The 21,608-nt window shown below is 32.8% G+C and overlaps 1 protein-coding gene across 2 annotated transcripts; it reads left to right on the top strand.

The window, feature by feature from the left end:
* Positions 1 to 4,465: 4,465 nt before the first annotated feature.
* On the top strand, positions 4,466 to 19,394 carry LOC143249920 (5-formyltetrahydrofolate cyclo-ligase-like). 2 transcript variants are annotated; one of them, XM_076500531.1, is made up of 4 exons: positions 4,466 to 4,882; positions 6,426 to 6,559; positions 10,189 to 10,316; positions 17,565 to 19,394. In XM_076500531.1, the coding sequence occupies exons 1-4, from the start codon at positions 4,757 to 4,759 to the stop codon at positions 17,786 to 17,788; spliced, it is 612 nt and encodes a 203-aa protein (XP_076356646.1). In that variant the 5' UTR covers positions 4,466 to 4,756; the 3' UTR covers positions 17,789 to 19,394. The 2 variants fall into 2 exon arrangements, with proteins under 2 accessions (XP_076356646.1, XP_076356645.1); XM_076500530.1 differs by having other exon boundaries at positions 4,479 to 4,882; positions 17,981 to 19,394.
* Positions 19,395 to 21,608: the final 2,214 nt, after the last annotated feature.

Genomic DNA, 21,608 nt, shown 5'->3' with positions numbered 1-21,608 from the left:
AACTTAAGAGATCTCTTAGATTGTTTGTTTTTATTTGGAATTTCTCGCAAAGTTACTCAAGAGCTATCTGTGCGAGAATTTCCAAATTTTGAAGTGCTATACCAGACGGAGAGAAAGAAATTATTGATCTTCTCTTACTAATGAATAGTGGGATTGACCGAACTTTATAATACTCCAAGATTGAAACGTGAAAAGATGTTCAAGTGATGGGATTCGACCTCACCACATGCACTTTGCGAGTTAAGTGCTCCTACTCTCAGGCAGTGCCAAACCTTCTTTCAGATAAAGAAAAATTATCTAAGATCATCAGTAAAATACAGTATACATTATACATTTCGTTTGCTGTTAATAGGAATTTTTGTTTTACATAATTGACAATTAATTTAACCTACCACTCATTTCTAATAAAATAGATATTATTGACATAGATCTTGAGGATGGTTTTTAATCTGACGTATCTGCAATACATCCTATATTAATTAAAGACAATTACAAATGGCCTTCTAATAGGCAGGTTCGGAAGTACATAGTTTAAGGAGTTTTCTGTAAATCCTCTTAACTTATAGAATACGTAAGAACTGTAACTATTTATTCATAAGTATTAGTAGGTTATTCCATAATAACAGCATAGTTCGCTCTTTAGGAAATGATTATCTTCAGAAACAGTTATTGTGTCTGTCTGTTATCTGTGATCTATTTAGTAAGCGAAATTTACATATTTGTTATTGACTGATTAAGAAGAAACGGCGCAAGTTTTTACGATAACTAATTTTTCTATAACTATACGTAAGTTAAACGTACTTTAATGTTTGGATTTTATATTGAAAGGTTGTTGCAAACATCTGCTGAAGAAATGTGTCAATACATTGTGCTTATGTTAACTGGAATTTACATTATTTTTTTATCAGATAATCTATAAGAACATTTCAAACTACAGAACGCGTTAAAAATACATGTACTTAAAATATATGTATATACTGATACATAGAAAGGTTTATTCAGACTGGGCGTTGGAACTTCACACGTTATTTGTTTATTAAAGTTTTGCGTATAAATTTTGATGTCGAAAACTCTTTACGTAATAATTCATCAAAGTTCGAGAGCTTATATGCAGGATGAAGTAAAATCTTAACTAAGTTTTCTTTAAACACAGTTGGCATATAACTACTTATAAGAGACAATGATTGTTAAGTGTTTTTATGAAAAACTTCGAGTTCAAAATTACCAACACAATTATGAACTTACGTTTAAATGCTCAACATCGAAAAACTGATGACAACAAATAAAAAACATCCTGGCCCAGCATGGTTAGTGAGGTTTCTCGTCTGTGTTTAATTGACGGTCGGATCTGTTAATTATGAGGTTAGTCAACGGTTTGTCGTTTTGGTGTCTTTTCTGTTGTTTGCATCTTAGTTTTTCAACCGTTGACTAACCTCATAATTAACAGATCCGACCGTCAATTAAACACAGACGAGAAACATCTACTTAACAAAGGACTCAACCTCGCAATAGCACCTAGGTACATTCCAACCATGGAAATCAAAACATGTTTAGAAGACCTAGCCAGAAGACTTGTGATACTTTCTACAGAGAAGAAACACAAGGAAACAACCAAACACAACCAACAGAAAGAAGACAACTTAGATAATTTTATTGACATCCAACAGCCAAACTTTCCAGGTAAAATTACAAATTTATATTTTCCAGAAACACCTAAAAAACAACATCTTAAACGATTTTTTCAAAGAATTTTCTCACAAAACCATCAACATAATTTCACAAAACAGAAAACTAAAAAACAACCTTACCTAAAACAAGACAAAAACATAAAAATTCTAAAAGCAGATAAAGGTAACGCTATAGTCATAATGAACACGAATGAATACATCCAAAAAAATGAATAACATCCTATCAGACACGAACAAATTTAAACCAATACACACAAATCCAACAAAGACACACGAGACGCAACTGAACAAATTACTACTACAAATGAAAAAAGCCAACACAATTTCACAAACACTTTATTCCTACCTACGTAAAACCGACTCACACACACCGCAAATATACGGCATCCCCAAACCTCATAAACCAGATTGTCCATTACGACCAATAATGTCCACATATGAATCGTTTAATTACAATCTTGGTAAATACATAGCATGGGCATTCTCCAAATATGTAACATCAGCCAGCTCATTCATCAAAGACTCTTTTAATTTCAAGTCTAATCTAAATCAACTTAATCATAAAGCCTTAATGGCCAGTTTCGATGTTATATCCCTCTTTACAGAAGTTCCAACCACTGAAGCCTGCAAGATAGCCTTAGAACTCTATATCCGAGACCCTAACCCATCTATAGACATTCCCAGCAACCAATTAGCAACTCTCATAGAATTCACCAAGATGAAGACAAACTTCGTGTTCAACAATTACGACTATACACAAACAAATGGCCTAAGCATGGGCAACCCAATATCACCAGTTCTAGCCAATATTTTTATGACACAACCAATTAACACAGCATCACATCCAACACTATACTGGTACAGATATGTAGATGACACGGTTGTGGGATTCAGATCTACAGAACACACACTTAATTTTTTCAATCACATTAACTCGATATATCCCAACATTAACTTCACATGTAAACAAGAAGAAAGCAATCAAATATTATTTCTTAACTTCAAAATTACAAGAACCGATACACAATTTAAAACAGAAATCCACCGAAAAATCACCCATACTGGACTATAGATTCCTTGGGACTCAGCTCATGAAACAAAACAAAAACTCAACATACTAAGAAACCAAATAAACACAGCCATAAAACTATGCTCACCAGATAAAAGTAACGATGAATTAGACAAAATAAAACAATACTTCACCAACACCAATAAGTTTCCTCCACAAACCGTAGATAATATTATATGCACACACCTAGACAGAAAGCAAAATCAACCAACAAAAGTAAATATATCCCACGAATTAAAAAATCACAAAACCATATACTGCTGTATACCATATATTCCTGACATCAGCAAACAAATAACTAACATTTGGCAAAAATTAGTAACAAAATATGACATTCCAGTTGATATCAAAGTTATTCAAAAACCAGGCACAAAACTGAGGTCTATACTATGTAAAAACTACACTGACAAACACCACACCAACATTATTTATAAAATACAATGTGATAACTGCCACGACTTCTATGTTGGAGAAACAAGTAGAAAAATGGAAACCAGATTCAAAGAACATAAAAAGTCACCTTCACTCGTTTTCGAACACTGCAAGTCAGATAAACACAACATAACCATAGAAAACACTCAAATACTAAATAAAGAAAGAAACATAAACAAACGCAAAATTAAAGAAGCCTTACTTATACAACAACTTAAACCCAAAATAAACCAATATAAAGGAACGCCTTTATACCTATATTAATATAATAAAATAAATAAAATTATATATTCAAATATCTAATACCGCGCTCTACATTTCGACACACAGTTACACAACCCCTTTCAAACATGTGGTCAGCTTCCGGTCAGTTACCTCTTTCTTTGTGAACCTGACGATGACCGAAGAAGGTCGAAACGTTGTTTGCTCTTCTATGTAAAATATTTTCTCGACCCAAACGAGCCGTTTTTGCATATAAATTTCTCAACAAGTGGGTTTCTCGACATCACTGACTTAACAAGATGGTATAGTCATTTACTGACTAGCCTAATATAACACTTTTCACGAAAGAGAACTTACCATTTTCAAGTCCTCTGTGTTGATAATTTTTTTATTGATTTCATGCAGTGAATACATTTTAAGTTGCTATTTCCAGCAAAAGTTTCGAACTTTTTAAAAAATCGGCATTAAGGAACTGAGAAATTAATATATGCGTAACGTATAATAGGCGTTAAATCACAGCATCTGTGATGATATTGCATGTTACTTTAAAACAGTTATCATTATCAACGCAAGTAAACAAATTTCGCTGAGAGAACTATATACGCAGAAATATGAGAAAAACAACGAAAAAACACCAGAATATAACCACGTATTTTTTGCAGAAATATATTATTAGGTTGACAGATTATTGAAATACATGGAGCTTGTATACAGAAACTGTGTTATTAAGAGAATAAATTATTGATTAATTCAAAGTTTTAGAGCGCTCGATTTGTGATATAAGAGTCGTGGGTTTTAATCCCCGTCACTTCAAACATGCTCGCCCTCTCAACCGTGGGGACGTTATAATGTGATGGTCAATCCCACCATTTGTTGGTAAAAGAGTAGCCCAAGATTTGGCGGTGGGTGGTAATGACTAGCTGCTTTCCCTGTAGTCACTGCTAAATTAGGGATGTCTAACTTTGCGCAAAATTAAAAACAAACAAAACCGATCCTTCTTAAGAGGTGAATGAAATTCTGAGTATTCTTTGATACAAGACTTTTGAAATGTTGTCCTCTACATTTGTCTCTCCACAATAGGCAGTTGCCCTTCATTCTTACAAAGTTTCATCGAGAATCTGAGTGCTGTTCACGCATCACAACTCAGTGCATGAGGCAGAGTTGGATACTGTTTACATCACATGTCATGTGATGTCTGTTTGTCTGAAGTTATAAATACTTGTAATCTCGAATATTTTTGTTTTTCGTGGGAACGTATTTTGATTAAGAGGAGTTGAATAGTGTGCTTTACACGTGGAAGAAGCGGAATTGTTTTAAAGGTGTAACTTTCATACAGAAGTTTGCAATGAATTCTGCTGCTTCAGCTGCGCTTCGAGCGGCAAAAGAAGCTGTACGAGCCGAAGTTAAAAAGAAACTTAAGGTTATGTCGAAGGACGAAAAAATTCGCCAATCAAAGCTAATTGCTGACAAGGTTTGTTGTCTGAGGTAGTTAAGCCTAAATAACCGGCAAGGTTAAGTTCGCACGTGATTACGTATGGAGAAATTAGTAGTAGTATTACTATTCTTGTGTAATAAGATTAGTGCTGTAACTTTTGTCAGATAACTAGCTCTTTTCATGCATGTACTAGTTTAATACGAAGAATAAATACAAAATTAACGTTGAACACGCTTAACTTTGTTAATATTATTAAAATCGCAGTGGTATTAACTATTATTACTATTGATTATTATCATATATCATCATACAACTATATTTTGACGAATATATGAAATATTTCGCATCATCTGTGTTATTTTAACTAAAATGAATACTTTTTGACCCTCTTTAAATAAAAACTATTTGATTAATATTAAATAAAAGGAAACAATATAAACTGATCTCATCTATTATATAATCTAATTTTCTGGTATAAACTAAGCAAATAGAATGGGTTAGTGTCCGAGCCCAACTGGAACTCCAAGTGATATATTGAATATGTATTGGCAATTAATGTTATATTCTTGAAATGGAACACCAGGAAGTAACATTTCTTATTTAAAAGTTAGCCACATGAATGTTTATTAAAACTACATATTAATAATGGTTTCTAAACATTTATTATTTTGAATAAAACTGTGTTTGGTTTGATTTCTTCAGAGGATAGAAAGAAATATTTCTAAAAGTGGAGGATAAGCAATAGTAATTTAACCTTGGTTGAAAAATTTGTAAAATGGGCTGAAGAATTTTTTTTTTAAATACTGATGTGTTAATTGTTTGTGTGATGTTGCTGCTCATACCATTAATTGCAATTACTTGAAATGTTTATCGAATAGCTACTTGCATTTAACAAGCAAAGACCTACTTTTAATTCAGTTTGTTTCATTTGTTTTGATGAGGGAAAGGTGACTTTCACAGGATCAGTGGTTTATCTCCTTGTTTATCCAAATAAGTCTTGTTTTTGATCAAGTAATACAACCAATATAAAGTACTTATCAAAATGAGTTAACATTATTTTAATATCTAGAAGTAATTTATTGTTGGTAAGTGTATCAACTTAGTGATTGGAATAAAGTGTGGGACATTTTTTAAAACAATGTATTTGAGCTGTGAGTCTTTTAATTTTACCTAATAGTTTAAATTATTTATTACAGCATTGAAAATTAGTATTTTTATATTACCTGCTAGTATTGGTTCTTATAAGTAACTTGTTAGCAGAGGTAAATTTCTTATGCTTTTAAAATATATTGTAGAATGACATTATAATTGTAAGTTCAGAGTTTTAAAAGTAATTTCTTTACAGGTAAATTCTACTGTATATCAGGAGTGAAAACAAAATTGGGGCATGATAATGGCAACTATGTTACAAAAGCTAGTTGAACAGAACAATAAAGTCTACGTGTTATGTTAAACTTAGTTGATTTTTGCTGTGTGAAAAATAATTTTAGAATCAAATTTACTTTGCAGACTTTTATGTTTTGCAAAGAATATTAAATTTTGATTGCATTCAAAGAACAAAAATTACTTTTTTCAACAGTTGATTAACTATGATCGTTTCAAGAATAGCCATCGAATTTCCATCTACTTAAACACAGATCAGGAGGTTCAAACAAATGGAATCTTGGAATTCATTTTTAAAATGGGAAAAGAATGTTTTATACCGAAATATGAGTAAGTATTAATGTTCATACCTGTATGATAGTACTGATGTTTATACCTGTATGATAGTACTAATGTTCATACCTGTATGATAGTACTAATGTTCATACCTGTACGATAGTACCGATGTTCATACTTTTATTATAGTACCAATGTTCATACCTGTATGATAGTACTAATGTTCATACCTGTATGATAGTACCGATGTTCATACCTGTATGATAGTACTAATGTTCATACCTGTATGATAGTACCGATGTTCATACTTTTATTATAGTACCAATGTTCATACTTCTATGATAGTACTGATGTTCATACCTGTATGATAGTAGTGATGTTCATACCTGTATGATAGTACCGATGTTCATACCTTTATGATAGTACCGATGTTCATACCTGTATGATAGTACTGATGTTTATACCTGTGTGATAGTACTAATGTTCATACCTGTATGATAGTAGTGATGTTCATACCTGTATGATAGTAGTGATGTTCATACCTGTATGATAGTATCGATGTTCATACCTTTATGATAGTACCGATGTTCATACCTGTATGATAGTACTGATGTTTATACCTGTATGATAGTACTAATGTTCATACCTGTATGATAGTACCAATGTTCATACCTGTATGATAGTACTAATGTTCATACCTGTATGATAGTACCGATGTTCATACTTTTATTATAGTACCAATGTTCATACTTCTATGATAGTACCGATGTTCATACCTGTATGATAGTAGTGATGTTCATACCTGTATGATAGTACCGATGTTCATACCTGTATGATAGTACTAATGTTCATACCTGTATGATAGTACTAATGTTCATACCTGTATGATAGTACCGATGTTCATACTTTTATTATAGTACCAATGTTCATACTTCTATGATAGTACTAATGTTCATACCTGTATGATAGTACCGATGTTCATACTTTTATTATAGTACCAATGTTCATACTTCTATGATAGTACTGATGTTCATACCTGTATGATAGTACTAATGTTCATACCTGTATGATAGTACCGATGTTCATACCTGTATGATAGTACTAATGTTCATACCTGTATGATAGTACCAATGTTCATACTTTTATTATAGTACCAATGTTCATACTTCTATGATAGTATCGATGTTCATACCTGTATGATAGTAGTGATGTTCATACCTGTATGATAGTACTAATGTTCATACCTGTATGATAGTACCGATGTTCATACTTTTATTATAGTACCAATGTTCATACTTCTATGATAGTATCGATGTTCATACCTGTATGATAGTAGTGATGTTCATACCTGTATGATAGTAGTGATGTTCATACCTGTATGATAGTACTAATGTTCATACCTGTATGATAGTACCGATGTTCATACTTTTATTATAGTACCAATGTTCATACTTCTATGATAGTACTGATGTTCATACCTGTATGATAGTACCAATGTTCATACTTCTATTATAGTACCAATGTTCACACTTCTATGATAGTACCGATGTTCATACCTGTATGAAAGTAGTGATGTTCATACCAGTATTATAGTAGTGATGTTCATACCTGTATGATAGTACCGATGTTCATACTTGTATGATAGTACCGGTAGTAGGACAATCTAAAGAAGATATGCTGAACTTTTATAAGGTTAGTAGTGTAAGCAATTTTATGTTGAAGATTATTTTCTGTGCATCAGTAATTCAAATACAGTTTCAGTCGGAACAAACTGTTGTTTTCAAAACATGCTTATACCAATTATTCTGAATTGTTTATGTGTATCACAGATGTCAGTTTTGAAGCTGACCTGTGACTGTAGTGTTTACAGAGCAGTAGTTGAGTATGTGATCACAATGGGATAGTCAAAGGTCAAAGGTAGTTTATCTGCAAAAGGTGATGATGCAAGTAAATATTCAAGATAAAGAACAACATCCACATAATAAACAGCTGTATTCCAAGCAGTTCCAGAAGAGGTTCCTTATTACTCATTAGTGAAGGATTGCAGCAATAAATAATTGTATTCCAAGCAGTTCCAGAAGAGGTTCCTCATTACATGTTAATAAAGGATTGTAGCAATAAATAATTGTATTCCAAGCAGTTCCAGAAAAGGTTCCTCATTATGTGTTAAGGAAGGACTGTAGTAATAAACAGTTGTATTCTAAGGAGCTCTAGAAGAGGTTCCTCATTATGTGCTAAGGAAGGACTGTAGCAACAAACATTTGTTGAACTGCTTGTATAAATAGAAGCAGTTTAATTATGCCTATGTCTTGTGATTTTATCTTCTTGTCAAGGGAGCAGCTTCTTTTGTTTGTGGATGTTTTTCTTCTGGCACATGGATACTACACTAATACACACAAATACCATCATTCAGTCTTCTTTGCAAAAGGTATTCAGGATAAGATATAGTAATAATGTTGGTATAAAATCCATAACATTTACCTTGAAAATTATTTGTTTGGTTCAAATGAAGTCTTAAAAAAAGTAGATGCAAAAGTGTCATAAATGATAGTAGTTTCTGAAAATTTGGATATGTAGTTTGTAGTTGTAAAACTGTTATTCTGATATCTAATGTTAAATAACATTGCACACATTTATTAATTTTCAATTGTAAAGGTAATAAAAAGAAAGATTATTCCCTGAATATTATTTATTGTTTTTGTAAAAATTACTTTAATTTTTTTCAGTCTTTGACCCTAATGTGACTTCTGTTTTTAAATACACATTATGGCTTCATAGCTTTTAGTAAAGTACGATGCAACAGAACTAGGTTAAATAAAGAGGGTTATTGGCAGGAAGGCTCTGAGAAAGGAAAGAATCAAAAGTTTGAGTTCAAAAAGGGATAAAAAATACAACAAATGTAGTACAACCAAAGCAGGTCTGTAAAGCCCACTTAAGTTGTCCACATCAGATGTAAAATATCTCATGCTTTCCTCACTGAAACCTGTAGTCCACATCAGATGTAAAATATCTCATGCTTTCTGAAACCTGTATATTTAGTTCATGCTTTTCTACACTACTTTCAAAAATACCTGTGTTGAAGTTAATTCTTCTATAAATGTAAGAGAGAGAGATCTGTAATGACAATTGTGATACTGTTCCTGTTTTTATGAGAAATCTGCTCTGTTTCTTCAACCAGGAATTGTCAGCTTACACTGATGCTCTGAACTTAATGTACTAAGGAGCCAGAACTATCAAATTTCTTCCTGACCATCACAGTAACTTAACAGTTTGAGTGAACCAGTAAATCATCATGTGATAGCCACATCAGTTTCGTTGACATGTGGATTCTTGTAGCATAGTTTTGCTGTATTCAGACTCTCCAACAATTGGCTACAGTAACTCTGGAGAGACTGCCCTTTCTAGTTTTGGAAAACAACTTAGTTTTGTACATTTTAATAACATGCATTTCATGTAATTTAAGTGAGTTGTGTGCATAACTTACATAGATTTTTTTGTAAATTAGTCATTCTATTTAATTATTTTCATTTAAACATCTTAGCATTTGTGTTTGAAATGTGAACTGTGTACATGATTTTAGTTTTCATAAACTTAGCTTTTCATTTGTTTTGTTAAGTTCCTTTTTACCATTGATTAACCATGCAGCATGGTAGTAACAGAATAAAACTGTAATGTTACTGTAGTTCAAACAGCCAACACATGGATATGGTGAAACTCTACTCTTTAGAAGACTTGTCCACACTTCCTCTGACAAAGTGGAATATCAGACAGCCGGCTGACACTGATAATCGAGAGGAAGCTCTTGCTACTGGTACGTTTTAAGATATTTGTTAAGTATATACAGTATTAGTTAGATTATATACTCAACCATTGTCAGCCTATATGTTATAAAGCACTGCTACTGCTGTTGAACTGAAAAGCCTATAGGATTAGGTACATGTCATTAGTTTTTACTTTGGCAATAATAACAGGAAATTCTGTAAGTGGTGAACATGTAAAAAGTTTTCTGTGTACTATTCAAGTACAGTGATAAACGTAAATATTAGTTTTCTTTAAGTTGTGTCATCTTGGAATTCTGGTTCTCAAAAGTATCATCAGATTGTGAAGAAAATGTAGCGTAGTGATTGGTTAAGAAAAATAAAAATACCACAAGGCTTTGGATCAGTATTTAAGAACTTGTGTTAATTCATTGACTCGAAATATCATACCTCTGTTTAATTTTAAGAATATTCTAACTCTAAGAACAAAGTATCTTAAATAACAAATAACACCTTGAATTAGCACCTTCATCCAAAAAATTACTGTCTTCCACTTATTTTACAAAATATAGACTATATATTCTACACAGGATTAGTGAATTATATCTTCTCATTAAAACCTTAACTTTTGCTCTGAATCATCAGGTCATGTTGAACTTGGTTACTGACTCAGAACAATTAAAAACTAAAATTTAAACTATCAACGACAAGTTTAAATACACTGGCTTTAGACACCAGAAGGTCCAACAGTTAGATCTGATACTTGTTAACAAAGTTAACAAGTATCTAGTGAGAGATTTGTAAAGTAAAGTAAAAAACAAAACATATGTATTTATTATAAAAGAATTGGAATAAAGTAATGTTTTAAATTAGCATTCTATTTTATGATAACAAAAATAAACTACAGTCTAAATGAGAGGAAGCAGTGTTTATCTCTGTTATTAGACTGGTTGCAAACTCTCTCATTGTTAACCTGAATATGACTTAGGAAGGTTGAAACGTGGTTCTCTGCTTTATTGGTAAAAGTGTTAATACCCATACAAGCCGTTTTGAGATACATTTTAATTTCAAGTGGGTTTCTTGTCATTAAGAAAGACTGGTTTTTAGTTTTGATAAGGAGAGCTATTCAGGTGATCCAGGTACTTGATATAGTGAAAATACTGTTAAAATGTGTTAACTCTTTTGCAGCTGGCTCAGTGTAATATACGTGAGTTCGTATATATATATGTGTTAAATTATAAATTAGTAAGTGCATCTTCATAAAATTTGGTATACCTTCAGTAAACATTACAAGCCTTTTGTGTACAAAATATAAAATATTTTAGTGAAGTATTTTTCTAAAGATTTGTTTGTGAATATATCGAGTCTGTTTTGTTACTAGTTCAGACGGAAGTAATTTACCTGTTACAATTAAAAGTATTATTCTTCATCCCAAAAATCTCAATTTTCATTTGTATAAACTTTAAAACATCATAAATACATTTCAAATATTTATTTTCTATAAAACAATATCTTAGTTTTGATGATATACTTGAGTCTTCAGTCTGTATAAAATCCAAAAAGTATGATGAAAAGATATTAAAAATTATAAATTAAACAAGCAGCTGTGTCTCTTTTCATTATTATTATTATTTACAAAGTTTCAAAGTACTTCTTTTATAAGAATTGCTAAATATTTCTCCTTTAATTTCTGTTTTTATTTTACTCTCAACAACTAAAGTACAACCTGGCTAAAAATAAACCAATAAATTACCACTTGTTTCAGTAGACTGTTTACATTACATCACCAAAACACAATACCTTTGAAAGTAACAGAACACATGCAAAAAGATAGCTGTTTGACCCCTGTGCTTTGAACAGAATGTTTTATGTATTGGATTATATTTGCTGAAGTGTTTTCTTGCAAATTCAGAGTAATTGCTCTATCCACTGAAACTGGTTGTAACAACCCTACAGTAAGGGAAGTACAGTTTATAAATGTGTAAGTCTTACAGAGGTGAAGTGGATAGACAAACGAGAATCCACATCTACTGGAACTGGTTATAAAAACCATACAGCAAGGGAAGTACAGTTTATTAATGTGCACGTCTAATAGAGGTGAAGTGGATGGACAAACGAGAGATCTACTGGAACTGGTTCTAACAACCCTACAGCAAGGGAAGTACAGTTTATTAATGTGCAACTCTTAACAGAGGTAAAGTGGATGGACATATGAGAGATCTACATCTGCTGGAACTGGTTCTAACAACCCTACAGCAAGGGAAGTACAATTTATTAATGTGCAACTCTTAACAGAGGTAAAGTGGATGGACAAATGAGAGATCTACATCTGCTGGAACTGGTTATAACAACCATACAGCAAGGGAAGTACAGTTTATTAATGTGCACGTCTAACAGAGGTGAAGTGGATGGACAAACGAGAGATCCGCATCTACTGGAACTGGTTGTAACATCTCTACAGCAAGGGAAGTACAGTTTATTAATGTAAGAAGGGATGCTGAAGTTGTGAAACCTCAGCTAATTGTAAACTATAACAAGTAGACCTCAGTGACCATTTCCTCAGCTACTATTCAACTGGAAGAAGGTCAGTAAAATGGAATAAGAACTGTTCTTCTCATTTTTGGATATTACTGATCAATGTTTTTATTCTTTACAAGACAAAGAACCAATCAGCTAAGCCTGTTTTGTTTTTTTCTAGGGGACAGTAAAGGAATTTAACTTTTGTAGGCTTCAGATGTATATTTTAGAAAGAGAGAAATAATAATTCAACTACTTTTTATAAGTACATCCAAAACATCTGTAATTTGCTTGGGTTTACAAATACAATTTTTGTTTGAAGCAATAATTTGGTCATCACCATTGAACAGTCTTGTTAAAATTTTTATTTTATCTTCCAAGATCTTTACGGACAACTGTCAGAATATAGCATGAAGTAAAATTTGTCCTCTCTGTTGGTTGTAAAAGCACCCTTAATAAAAGTAGGTGGAACTAAACAATGGCATTGTTTTGCAACATACATTGATTTCTCAGCAAATCACAGTGATGGGAGGATCGAAATTTATATCCTAGCTTGCCAGTGATCAACTGTAGACATAAGTAGTAGCTTGTCAGTGATCAACTGTAGACATAAGTAGTAGCTTGCCAGTGATAAACTGTAGACACAAGTAGTGGCTTGCCAGTGATTAACTGTAGACATAAGTAGTAGCTTGTCAGTGATCAACTGTAGACATAAGTAGTAGCTTGTCAGTGATCAACTGTAGACATAAGTAGTAGCTTGCCAGTGATCAACTGTAGACATAAGTAGTAGCTTGCCAGTGATCAACTGTAGACATAAGTAGCAGCTTGTCAGTGATCAACTGTAGACATAAGTAGCAGCTTGTCAGTGATCAACTGTAGACATAAGTAGTAGCTTGCCAGTGATCAACTGTAGACATAAATAGTAGCTTGTCAGTGATCAACTGTAGACACTAGTAGCTTGTCAGTGATCAACTGTAGACACAAGTAGTAGCTTGCCAGTGATCAACTGTAGACATAAATAGTAGCTTGTCAGTGATCAACTGTAGACACAAGTAGTAGCTTGTCAGTGATCAACTGTGGACACAAGTAGTAGCTTGCCAGTGATCAACTGTAGACATAAGTAGTAGCTTGTCAGTGATCAACTGTAGACATAAATAGTAGCTTGTCAGTGATCAACTGTAGACACAAGTAGTAGCTTGCCAGTGAGCAACTGTAGACATAAGTAGTAGCTTGCCAGTGATCAACTGTAGACATAAGTAGTAGCTTGCCAGTGATCAACTGTAGACATAAGTAGTAGCTTGCCAGTGATCAACTGTAGACATAAGTGGCAGCTTGCCAGTGATCAACTGTAGACATAAGTGGTAGCTTGCCAGTGATCAACTGTAGACATAAGTGGTAGCTTGCCAGTGATCAACTGTAGACATAAGTGGTAGCTAGCCAGTGAGCAACTGTAGACATAAGTAGTAGCTTCCCAGTGATCAACTGTAGACATAAGTAGTAGCTTGCCAGTGATCAACTGTAGACATAAGTAGCAGCTTGTCAGTGATCAACTGTAGACATAAGTAGCAGCTTGTCAGTGATCAACTGTAGACATAAGTAGTAGCTTGTCAGTGATCAACTGTAGACATAAGTAGTAGCTTGCCAGTGATCAACTGTAGACATAAATAGTAGCTTGTCAGTGATCAACTGTAGACATAAGTAGTAGCTTGCCAGTGATCAACTGTAGACATAAGTAGTAGCTTGCCAGTGATCAACTGTAGACATAAGTAGTAGCTTGCCAGTGATCAACTGTAGACATAAGTAGTAGCTTGCCAGTGATCAACTGTAGACATAAGTAGTAGCTTGCCAGTGATCAACTGTAGACATAAGTAGTAGCTTGTCAGTGATCAACTGTAGACATAAATAGTAGCTTGTCAGTGATCAACTGTAGACACAAGTAGTAGCTTGCCAGTGAGCAACTGTAGACATAAGTAGTAGCTTGCCAGTGATCAACTGTAGACATAAGTAGTAGCTTCCCAGTGATCAACTGTAGACATAAGTAGTAGCTTGCCAGTGATCAACTGTAGACATAAGTAGTAGCTTGCCAGTGATCAACTGTAGACATAAGTAGTAGGCTTAAAACAAAGAAAAAGATATGAAGTTCTATGTGACACATACATAGTGATATTTAGCTTTTTTACATATACATATCCTTTAATATTAAAAAATGAAAATACACAATATTAAAAATTGAAATATAAACTGTTTTGATACCAATTTTATTGATATATAGTAAATTTACATATTAAACTTTTAAAAATAAATTCCCCAAGGACCATGACTTGTAGTTAGACCCACCTGTTGCAAAAGGATTAACTCACATTTCTCAATAAAAACTGTTTTTCTGTTTGGTTTGTTTTGAATTTTGCAAAGCTACATGAGGGCTACCTGCACTAGCTGCCCCTAATTTAGCATTATAAGACTAGAGGGAAGGCAGCTAGTCATCACCACCCACTGCCAACTCTTGGGCTACTCTTTTACCAACAAAAAGTGGGATTGGCTAATACATTATAACATCCCCACAGCTGAAAGGGCAATCATGTTTGGTGTGATAGGGATTTGAACCTGCGACCCTTGGATTATAAATCGAGTACCTTAACCACCTGGCCATGCTGGGCCATTTGTTTTTTCTGTTTGTTTCGATGCTAAGCACAAAGCTATATAATAGCTACCTGTGCTGTACCAATCATGGCTATTTGATACATGGATTTTATGTCTTCAGACATACTACTGATTATTCAAGGGAGGGATTCAGTATAACTACAACATTATATTCTCTTTTCTGTTATACTAGTCTTAAGGTGTTCCTTAGAGTGGAATTGACATCACAAGCTTTCTCCAGTATAGCATTCACCTTGTGTATTACATTCAGTACTATAATGTCTTTTAATGCATTAATGCTGGAAACATTTAACACATGAAACATAATTGTTTATTTTAACACTAATCAAATGCAAGTTCAAAATGAAGTACTTTTTTAGCTTGAATGTTTGTCTCTGTCTTTCACAAGATTCCACAACAGAATAAGTGGCACATTTGTAAAGAATGGTATCAGACTGTGTTTTATTAATGATATATTGTTTAACAACTTTTAATTTAAAAAAACAACAACATTTTGTAGCTTGTATAGATTCTGCAGAAACTGTCAGAAGATCAGTAAAGTGAGAACAATATGGTAACCAAAGGTAAATGATGATAAATTTACATCTTAAAAGTGTAGTGGAGGGAGATGATGTGTCATAAATTATGTTGAGTTAGAAAGAAGCTAGAATTTTGTTTTTATTTGAAATTTTGTACAAGATACTTTCATAGTGTAAGTTCATGTTCTTTGATAACAATAATGTATCTTTTATCTCAGTTTTAGGATTTTGTTGAGTGATTCTTTTGCGTGTGTGTTTTTAATTTTGCTTTTAGAAAAGATAATCACAATAAAGTCATGTTAAACTTCTGCTGTTTTTTTTTTCATATGTTCTACCGAGAGACATTTGAAATTAATTGGTTTAGTGAGCTAATGTGTTCTCAGTTACATGTATGCTATACAAAAGTCTGTGTTCCCAACATATATATTTCTAAACATATTGATTCATTTAAATTGGTGAACTTTTTGTTTTGTATTGGTATTATTATTATATAGTGTGTATTTTTGTATTATTATTATATAGTGTGTTGTGAAAGGCATTTAGTAAAATTTCTTTTGGATTTTGTCATTTTAATTGATGTCTTGGACTTTTCTCAACTACTTTGTAAATTTTGTCATCAGTGGTTCTAGTAGATGTGGTCACATTTGGTTTTTCCCCTCTTAATGCTTGTTTTGTTTGCATACATTTTATAAAGGTTGTTTGTGTATTGTTCAAGGTATGTATTTTCTAAAAATTGTTTTAAGGTTAGTTATAGCTTCAGGGATGGAGTTTTTTCTAGAACAGTTTATATCTCTACAACTTATGTTTTATAATACTTTGTTCAATATTAATTGGATGATGTACAGGTATAGCAGTTTTAAAAATCTCAGAGTAATTGGTCACTCTGATGACCATTTTCAGGATGACATCAGGAATTACTAAGCTACAGGGCCACACTTTAATACTAATCAGTAAAACCAAACTTAAACTGATTGAGTAAACAGTTTTAGTCTTGTTTATTACAAAGATGAAATGGATGGATATGTTTGTGTATCAAGTACAAGTTCACCTGCTAGAAAATTTTACTCAATAAGTATTTTATTTCATAGTCAGGTTTGGATATGATCTGATATGAATGTGTTAATTAGTATGTCAGAGATGTGGGAGTGAAAGGTGTTTTCAGTTTTTGTGTACATGTATTAGTTTATTGTTCACTGATTGTTGAGGAAACAACTAAGACAAGTAAACTTTTCTGTTTCAAAGTGAAATTAATTGAAGAGTGGAATGTGTTAAAAAGATGAACTTTTTAAAGGATGAATCAACAGTTCCATTTTCAGAAAGGTATTGTTGATATGTCTACCATATGTTTGGTAGCAGGCCTCTTGTGTTTGTACATGGATATCATTAGTTTGAAGTACATACATAACTGATATTTGTAGCAAGCACAAAGTACACAGTTGTTTACTGCCATAATGGATGTTGAACTGTGATCACCAATAATGTGAGAGACTTGTAGTAAGTTTAAAGAACAACAGGTTAGTGTATTGAAGTGAAAGTAATTGTACACTCCCTGACACACAGTTGGTAATACTACTGAGATGTTTTCATGTCTTTTATTACTTTTAGGTGGACTAGACTTTATGGTCATCCCAGGTTTGGCATTCGACAGACGAGGAGGACGGATTGGAAGTGGCCAGGGCTATTACGATATCTATATTGACCGCTGCTTACATGATCCTAGTGGTCGCCCATATCTTGTTGGGTTAGCTTTTCAGGAGCAGATATTACACAGTGTCCCGATGGATGAACACGATATCATAGCTGACGATGTTGTTTTTCCAGATAAATAGGGAGATAAAAGCAGAAAGATGGGAACTACTTTAACTTGCTTTGTCTCATGCACTCTAATTGTTTTGTTTGATTAACCTTGTCAGGTATATTCTGACAAAATTCCTTTGTTTCAGGATTGTTTATATTACTTGTAGGATTAGTCTTGTGCCAGTTTAATAATATGAGTTAATATGGATCCTTGATTGCTTCAGGTGGGCTTGACCTGATTGTGGTTCCTGGCTTGGCTTTTGATAAACGAGGCGGTCGCATTGGACGTGGTGGTGGTTATTATGATAGTTACCTAAATCGTTGTCTACATGACCCTCATGGTAGACCCTACACAATTGGCTTGGCTTTTGCTGAACAACTTCTACACAGTGTGCCGATGGATGTGCATGATGTCATTGTGGATGAAGTATTCTTTCCAGATGAAAATTAGCTGATCTTCCTTCTGTCTAACTTGCATTGTTGTCAAGTGTTATTAAACACTCCAGCATGATTTGTTACTACTGATATTGATTTTGTTTTTCAAATTAATATAGTAACTTGGTTGCATGTAATGTATCAACTGCATGCTGTTAAACAGGAACATTTTTAGCTTATATTGTTTTTATTCTTTAGTTTTCATATTTTTTATTTTCTGATTAATTGAAACATGCCTGGATTTAGTCTTCTTGATTATGATGCATATAGTGAACAGCTTGAAAAAGTTTGCATAAATTAAATAGTAATGAAGACAAGGGTTAAGAACATTGTAATAGAGTACCCAACAGGTGACCTAAGGCATTGTGGTCATGTAAGTTTTTGTAGATTGCCTTAATTTTGAGTACTGACAGACACAAATTAAATGTCCTTAAAATCTTTGCATTAGTTGTGTAAAATTTTTACATTCAGACTTTAAGTTGCTGTATTTAAAATTTAAAAAAATTATAAAATTATTTTAGTTTTTGTATCAGTAGCATTTTCATAGGTTTTTGATGGGAAGAAAAAAACACACACAAGTTCTAATGTTTAGGACAGGTTGTGAATCTTGTTACTTCTCAGTGTTATAAGAGTTGTTCTGCAAGGGAATAACATCTTGCTAGTAACTGCAGATCTAGAACAAATAGTTTAACTTTTGTATTAATAATGTTCTAACTATTTATAGTATATTTTTATATATGAACTTGATGACTGCATTTTTATACACATTTCTGAGAATTAAACCTTACACAATTTGTGTTGTACTGTTTGATTGATTAATATTGGATACAGACACGTGTAGAGTAAAAATTTATTGATTTTGAAACTTGAAGTAATTTAGAGAGTTTAGTCTTAGGTTGATTTTAAATTTTCTGTTTTAATATTTGTCACAGGACATATTAAAATTTTTATTCCTTAAACTTGTTTTTATTTAGTGTTAAAAACTATGGTATGTAGTATATATTGTTGTTTTAGAGATAACTGTTCACTTTACCATGCTAAAGCCACACAGTAGAAAGTTCTTCCTAGTTTTTTTTATAAAGTGATCTGTGTTTTCATATTAGGAAATTAAAAGCCTTTAGTCATACAATATGTGCACTCAAATGTAAAACTGAACACTTATTTTATTGATTTCAATAAACCTATTAGTTTCTGGAGATTCAAGAAGACTAATCTGTATAATGCTTTGTTTAGGTTTGTATCATAGCTTTATACCAAACTATGCCAATTCTTGTAAGCACTAATAAACAAGACACTTATTGTTAGTAGCAAAACGTGGTAAGAGTCAAATAAATTAAGGAGCAGACAGTACAATTATATGTTCATATGTAAAACTCAAAATGACACATTACAAGGTTTTTATATCCTAATTTATATTGCTTTGACAGGAGTGTATTAAAATGTTGATTTTGATAAACTGATGTTATTCATCTTATGTTTATATGAAAATCTCTGTGACATCTGTCCTGCACTGATGGTGTGTGAGGGCAAGAACTCCTGACATTCATGGGAAACATCCATGTCTCCTAAGATCCTTGAAGATGATAATTCTCCAACACGTCATTCTAGTCTTGGAGTGAATGAAGCATTGATGAAAAGATCCAAATCTGGAGAATATACAAGCAAGATACAAGGGGGTAACTCAAGAATGAGTTGCACCTGAACACACTGAAGAGTAGTAGCCATCAACTTGAGGATAGTCTTCACAAAGCACTGTCAGTGGGAGTAAACACAATCCATTCAAATTATCTTGTAAAGAGAAGCCGTCATTCTCAAATCAGCAAGTATGTTTGGAAGACAGAGAACCATACACTCTCAAAACTTCAAGAATTGCAAAACCAAAGGTGGAGAATGTTCATGCAAAGTTTCATGGGAACAAGATATTGAGATTACAAAATCTGAGATTTAGACTTATGAACAATCCATCTTGGAGAGAAGGCTAACTGGGTGGGTCAATTCATTATGAGGAAACTACTGAGTGAGTGAAAATCTAATAATCCGTGTAATGACAAGAACTGTTATTGTGTGAAAACATACAGTGCCTAAACCAGGCCAAAAATGTAAAGGGCCAGTTTCTTAATTCTATTTAATATTCAAGATCCTGTTAGGAGAGGGGGAATACCTGGATAAAAAATGAAACTGGAAAGATTGAGATTACGCTCCCATCTCCTTTTATCTTTGCCACTACAAAGAAATGAAAGCTTAAAAAATTTGGAAATACTGTACAATACTGGTATCTTTTTGTTGTAGAAAACGTTTTGAAACTATGAGAACCAAATTTAAACATGAACTGGAAGAGTTGAATATGAACAATATACCAATGCAAAGAATGATGAATCCAAGGAACATATGTCCATAGATGATTCACAAAAGTTTAGAATGAGAGTCATCAAGAACAGTCAGTTAAAATACACCTTGCTTCCATCAACATTGGGCCACCTTAAACTTTTAAGAAAATATAAATAAAAACCAAAACATTTTCACCCAGAAATAATTACCAGAAGCAAAACAAGATACTAAAACCATCAATTGTCATTGGCAAACTTTCCCTACAAAGACAGGTAACAAAGCATTTTTTGTTAAATGTGTATGTATTGAGGTCAGATGATAAAAAGATTAGAATCTTGCAACACAGCATGATAGATGAAGTGTCAAAGGATATTAAAAGATGTGATCCTTCTTAATCAGGAGAATAACTAGTACTAGTGCAGAAAAGTAATCCCACAAGGCAAGACAAAACATTGTGTACAAAGCAGAAATCTGATGGATCAAAGTTAAAAAGATCACATGGTAGACAAATCAAAGAAATAAACTGAAGACCAAATACCGAGAGTGAATACAAGGAAATACCTGCAATTTTGATATCCCAAGAAGATGGGAGAGAAAAAAATGAGTATAGAAATGATTATGTTATAGCTGTCTTTTCTTTTTACCAAAGGTTCAATTGAAAAGATGCTGTGGGCTGCAGTTTCACCTACTTAAGGCTTATCCAATTAGATCTCTGAAATTAATAAGTCAGTTCCTTTTATCTATAAGGAATGCTTTCAGTTATCAAATCAAAACTATTCAAGCATCATCCATGTTAGCCATCTCTAACTTTTAAATGATAAACTAGGAGGATTGTGGGCAGAGATTAACATACAGTTAAATTTTGGGTACATCTGATTGAATAGTTGGGTTTGACCACTACTCTTGTGCATCCAATGCTCCAAACTGCTGCTTAGTTTTTTTTTAAACAAGACAAACTTTTGATCTGCAGTGGGTAATGTTAACAACTTAGCTAGACCTGGCTTTAGATAGAGACTAAAATTGTACACATTAAACCAAATGAAAGCCTAACTAGTAATTTGTAATGGAGAGGACATTAACTCTTAATAT

This window comes from Tachypleus tridentatus, chromosome 4 (genome assembly GCF_004210375.1).
Source record: "Tachypleus tridentatus isolate NWPU-2018 chromosome 4, ASM421037v1, whole genome shotgun sequence".
NCBI classification, from domain to species: domain Eukaryota; kingdom Metazoa; phylum Arthropoda; class Merostomata; order Xiphosura; family Limulidae; genus Tachypleus; species Tachypleus tridentatus.
Note: the sequence above shows the minus strand (reverse complement) of the source record. Positions and strands in the feature narration are given on the sequence as shown.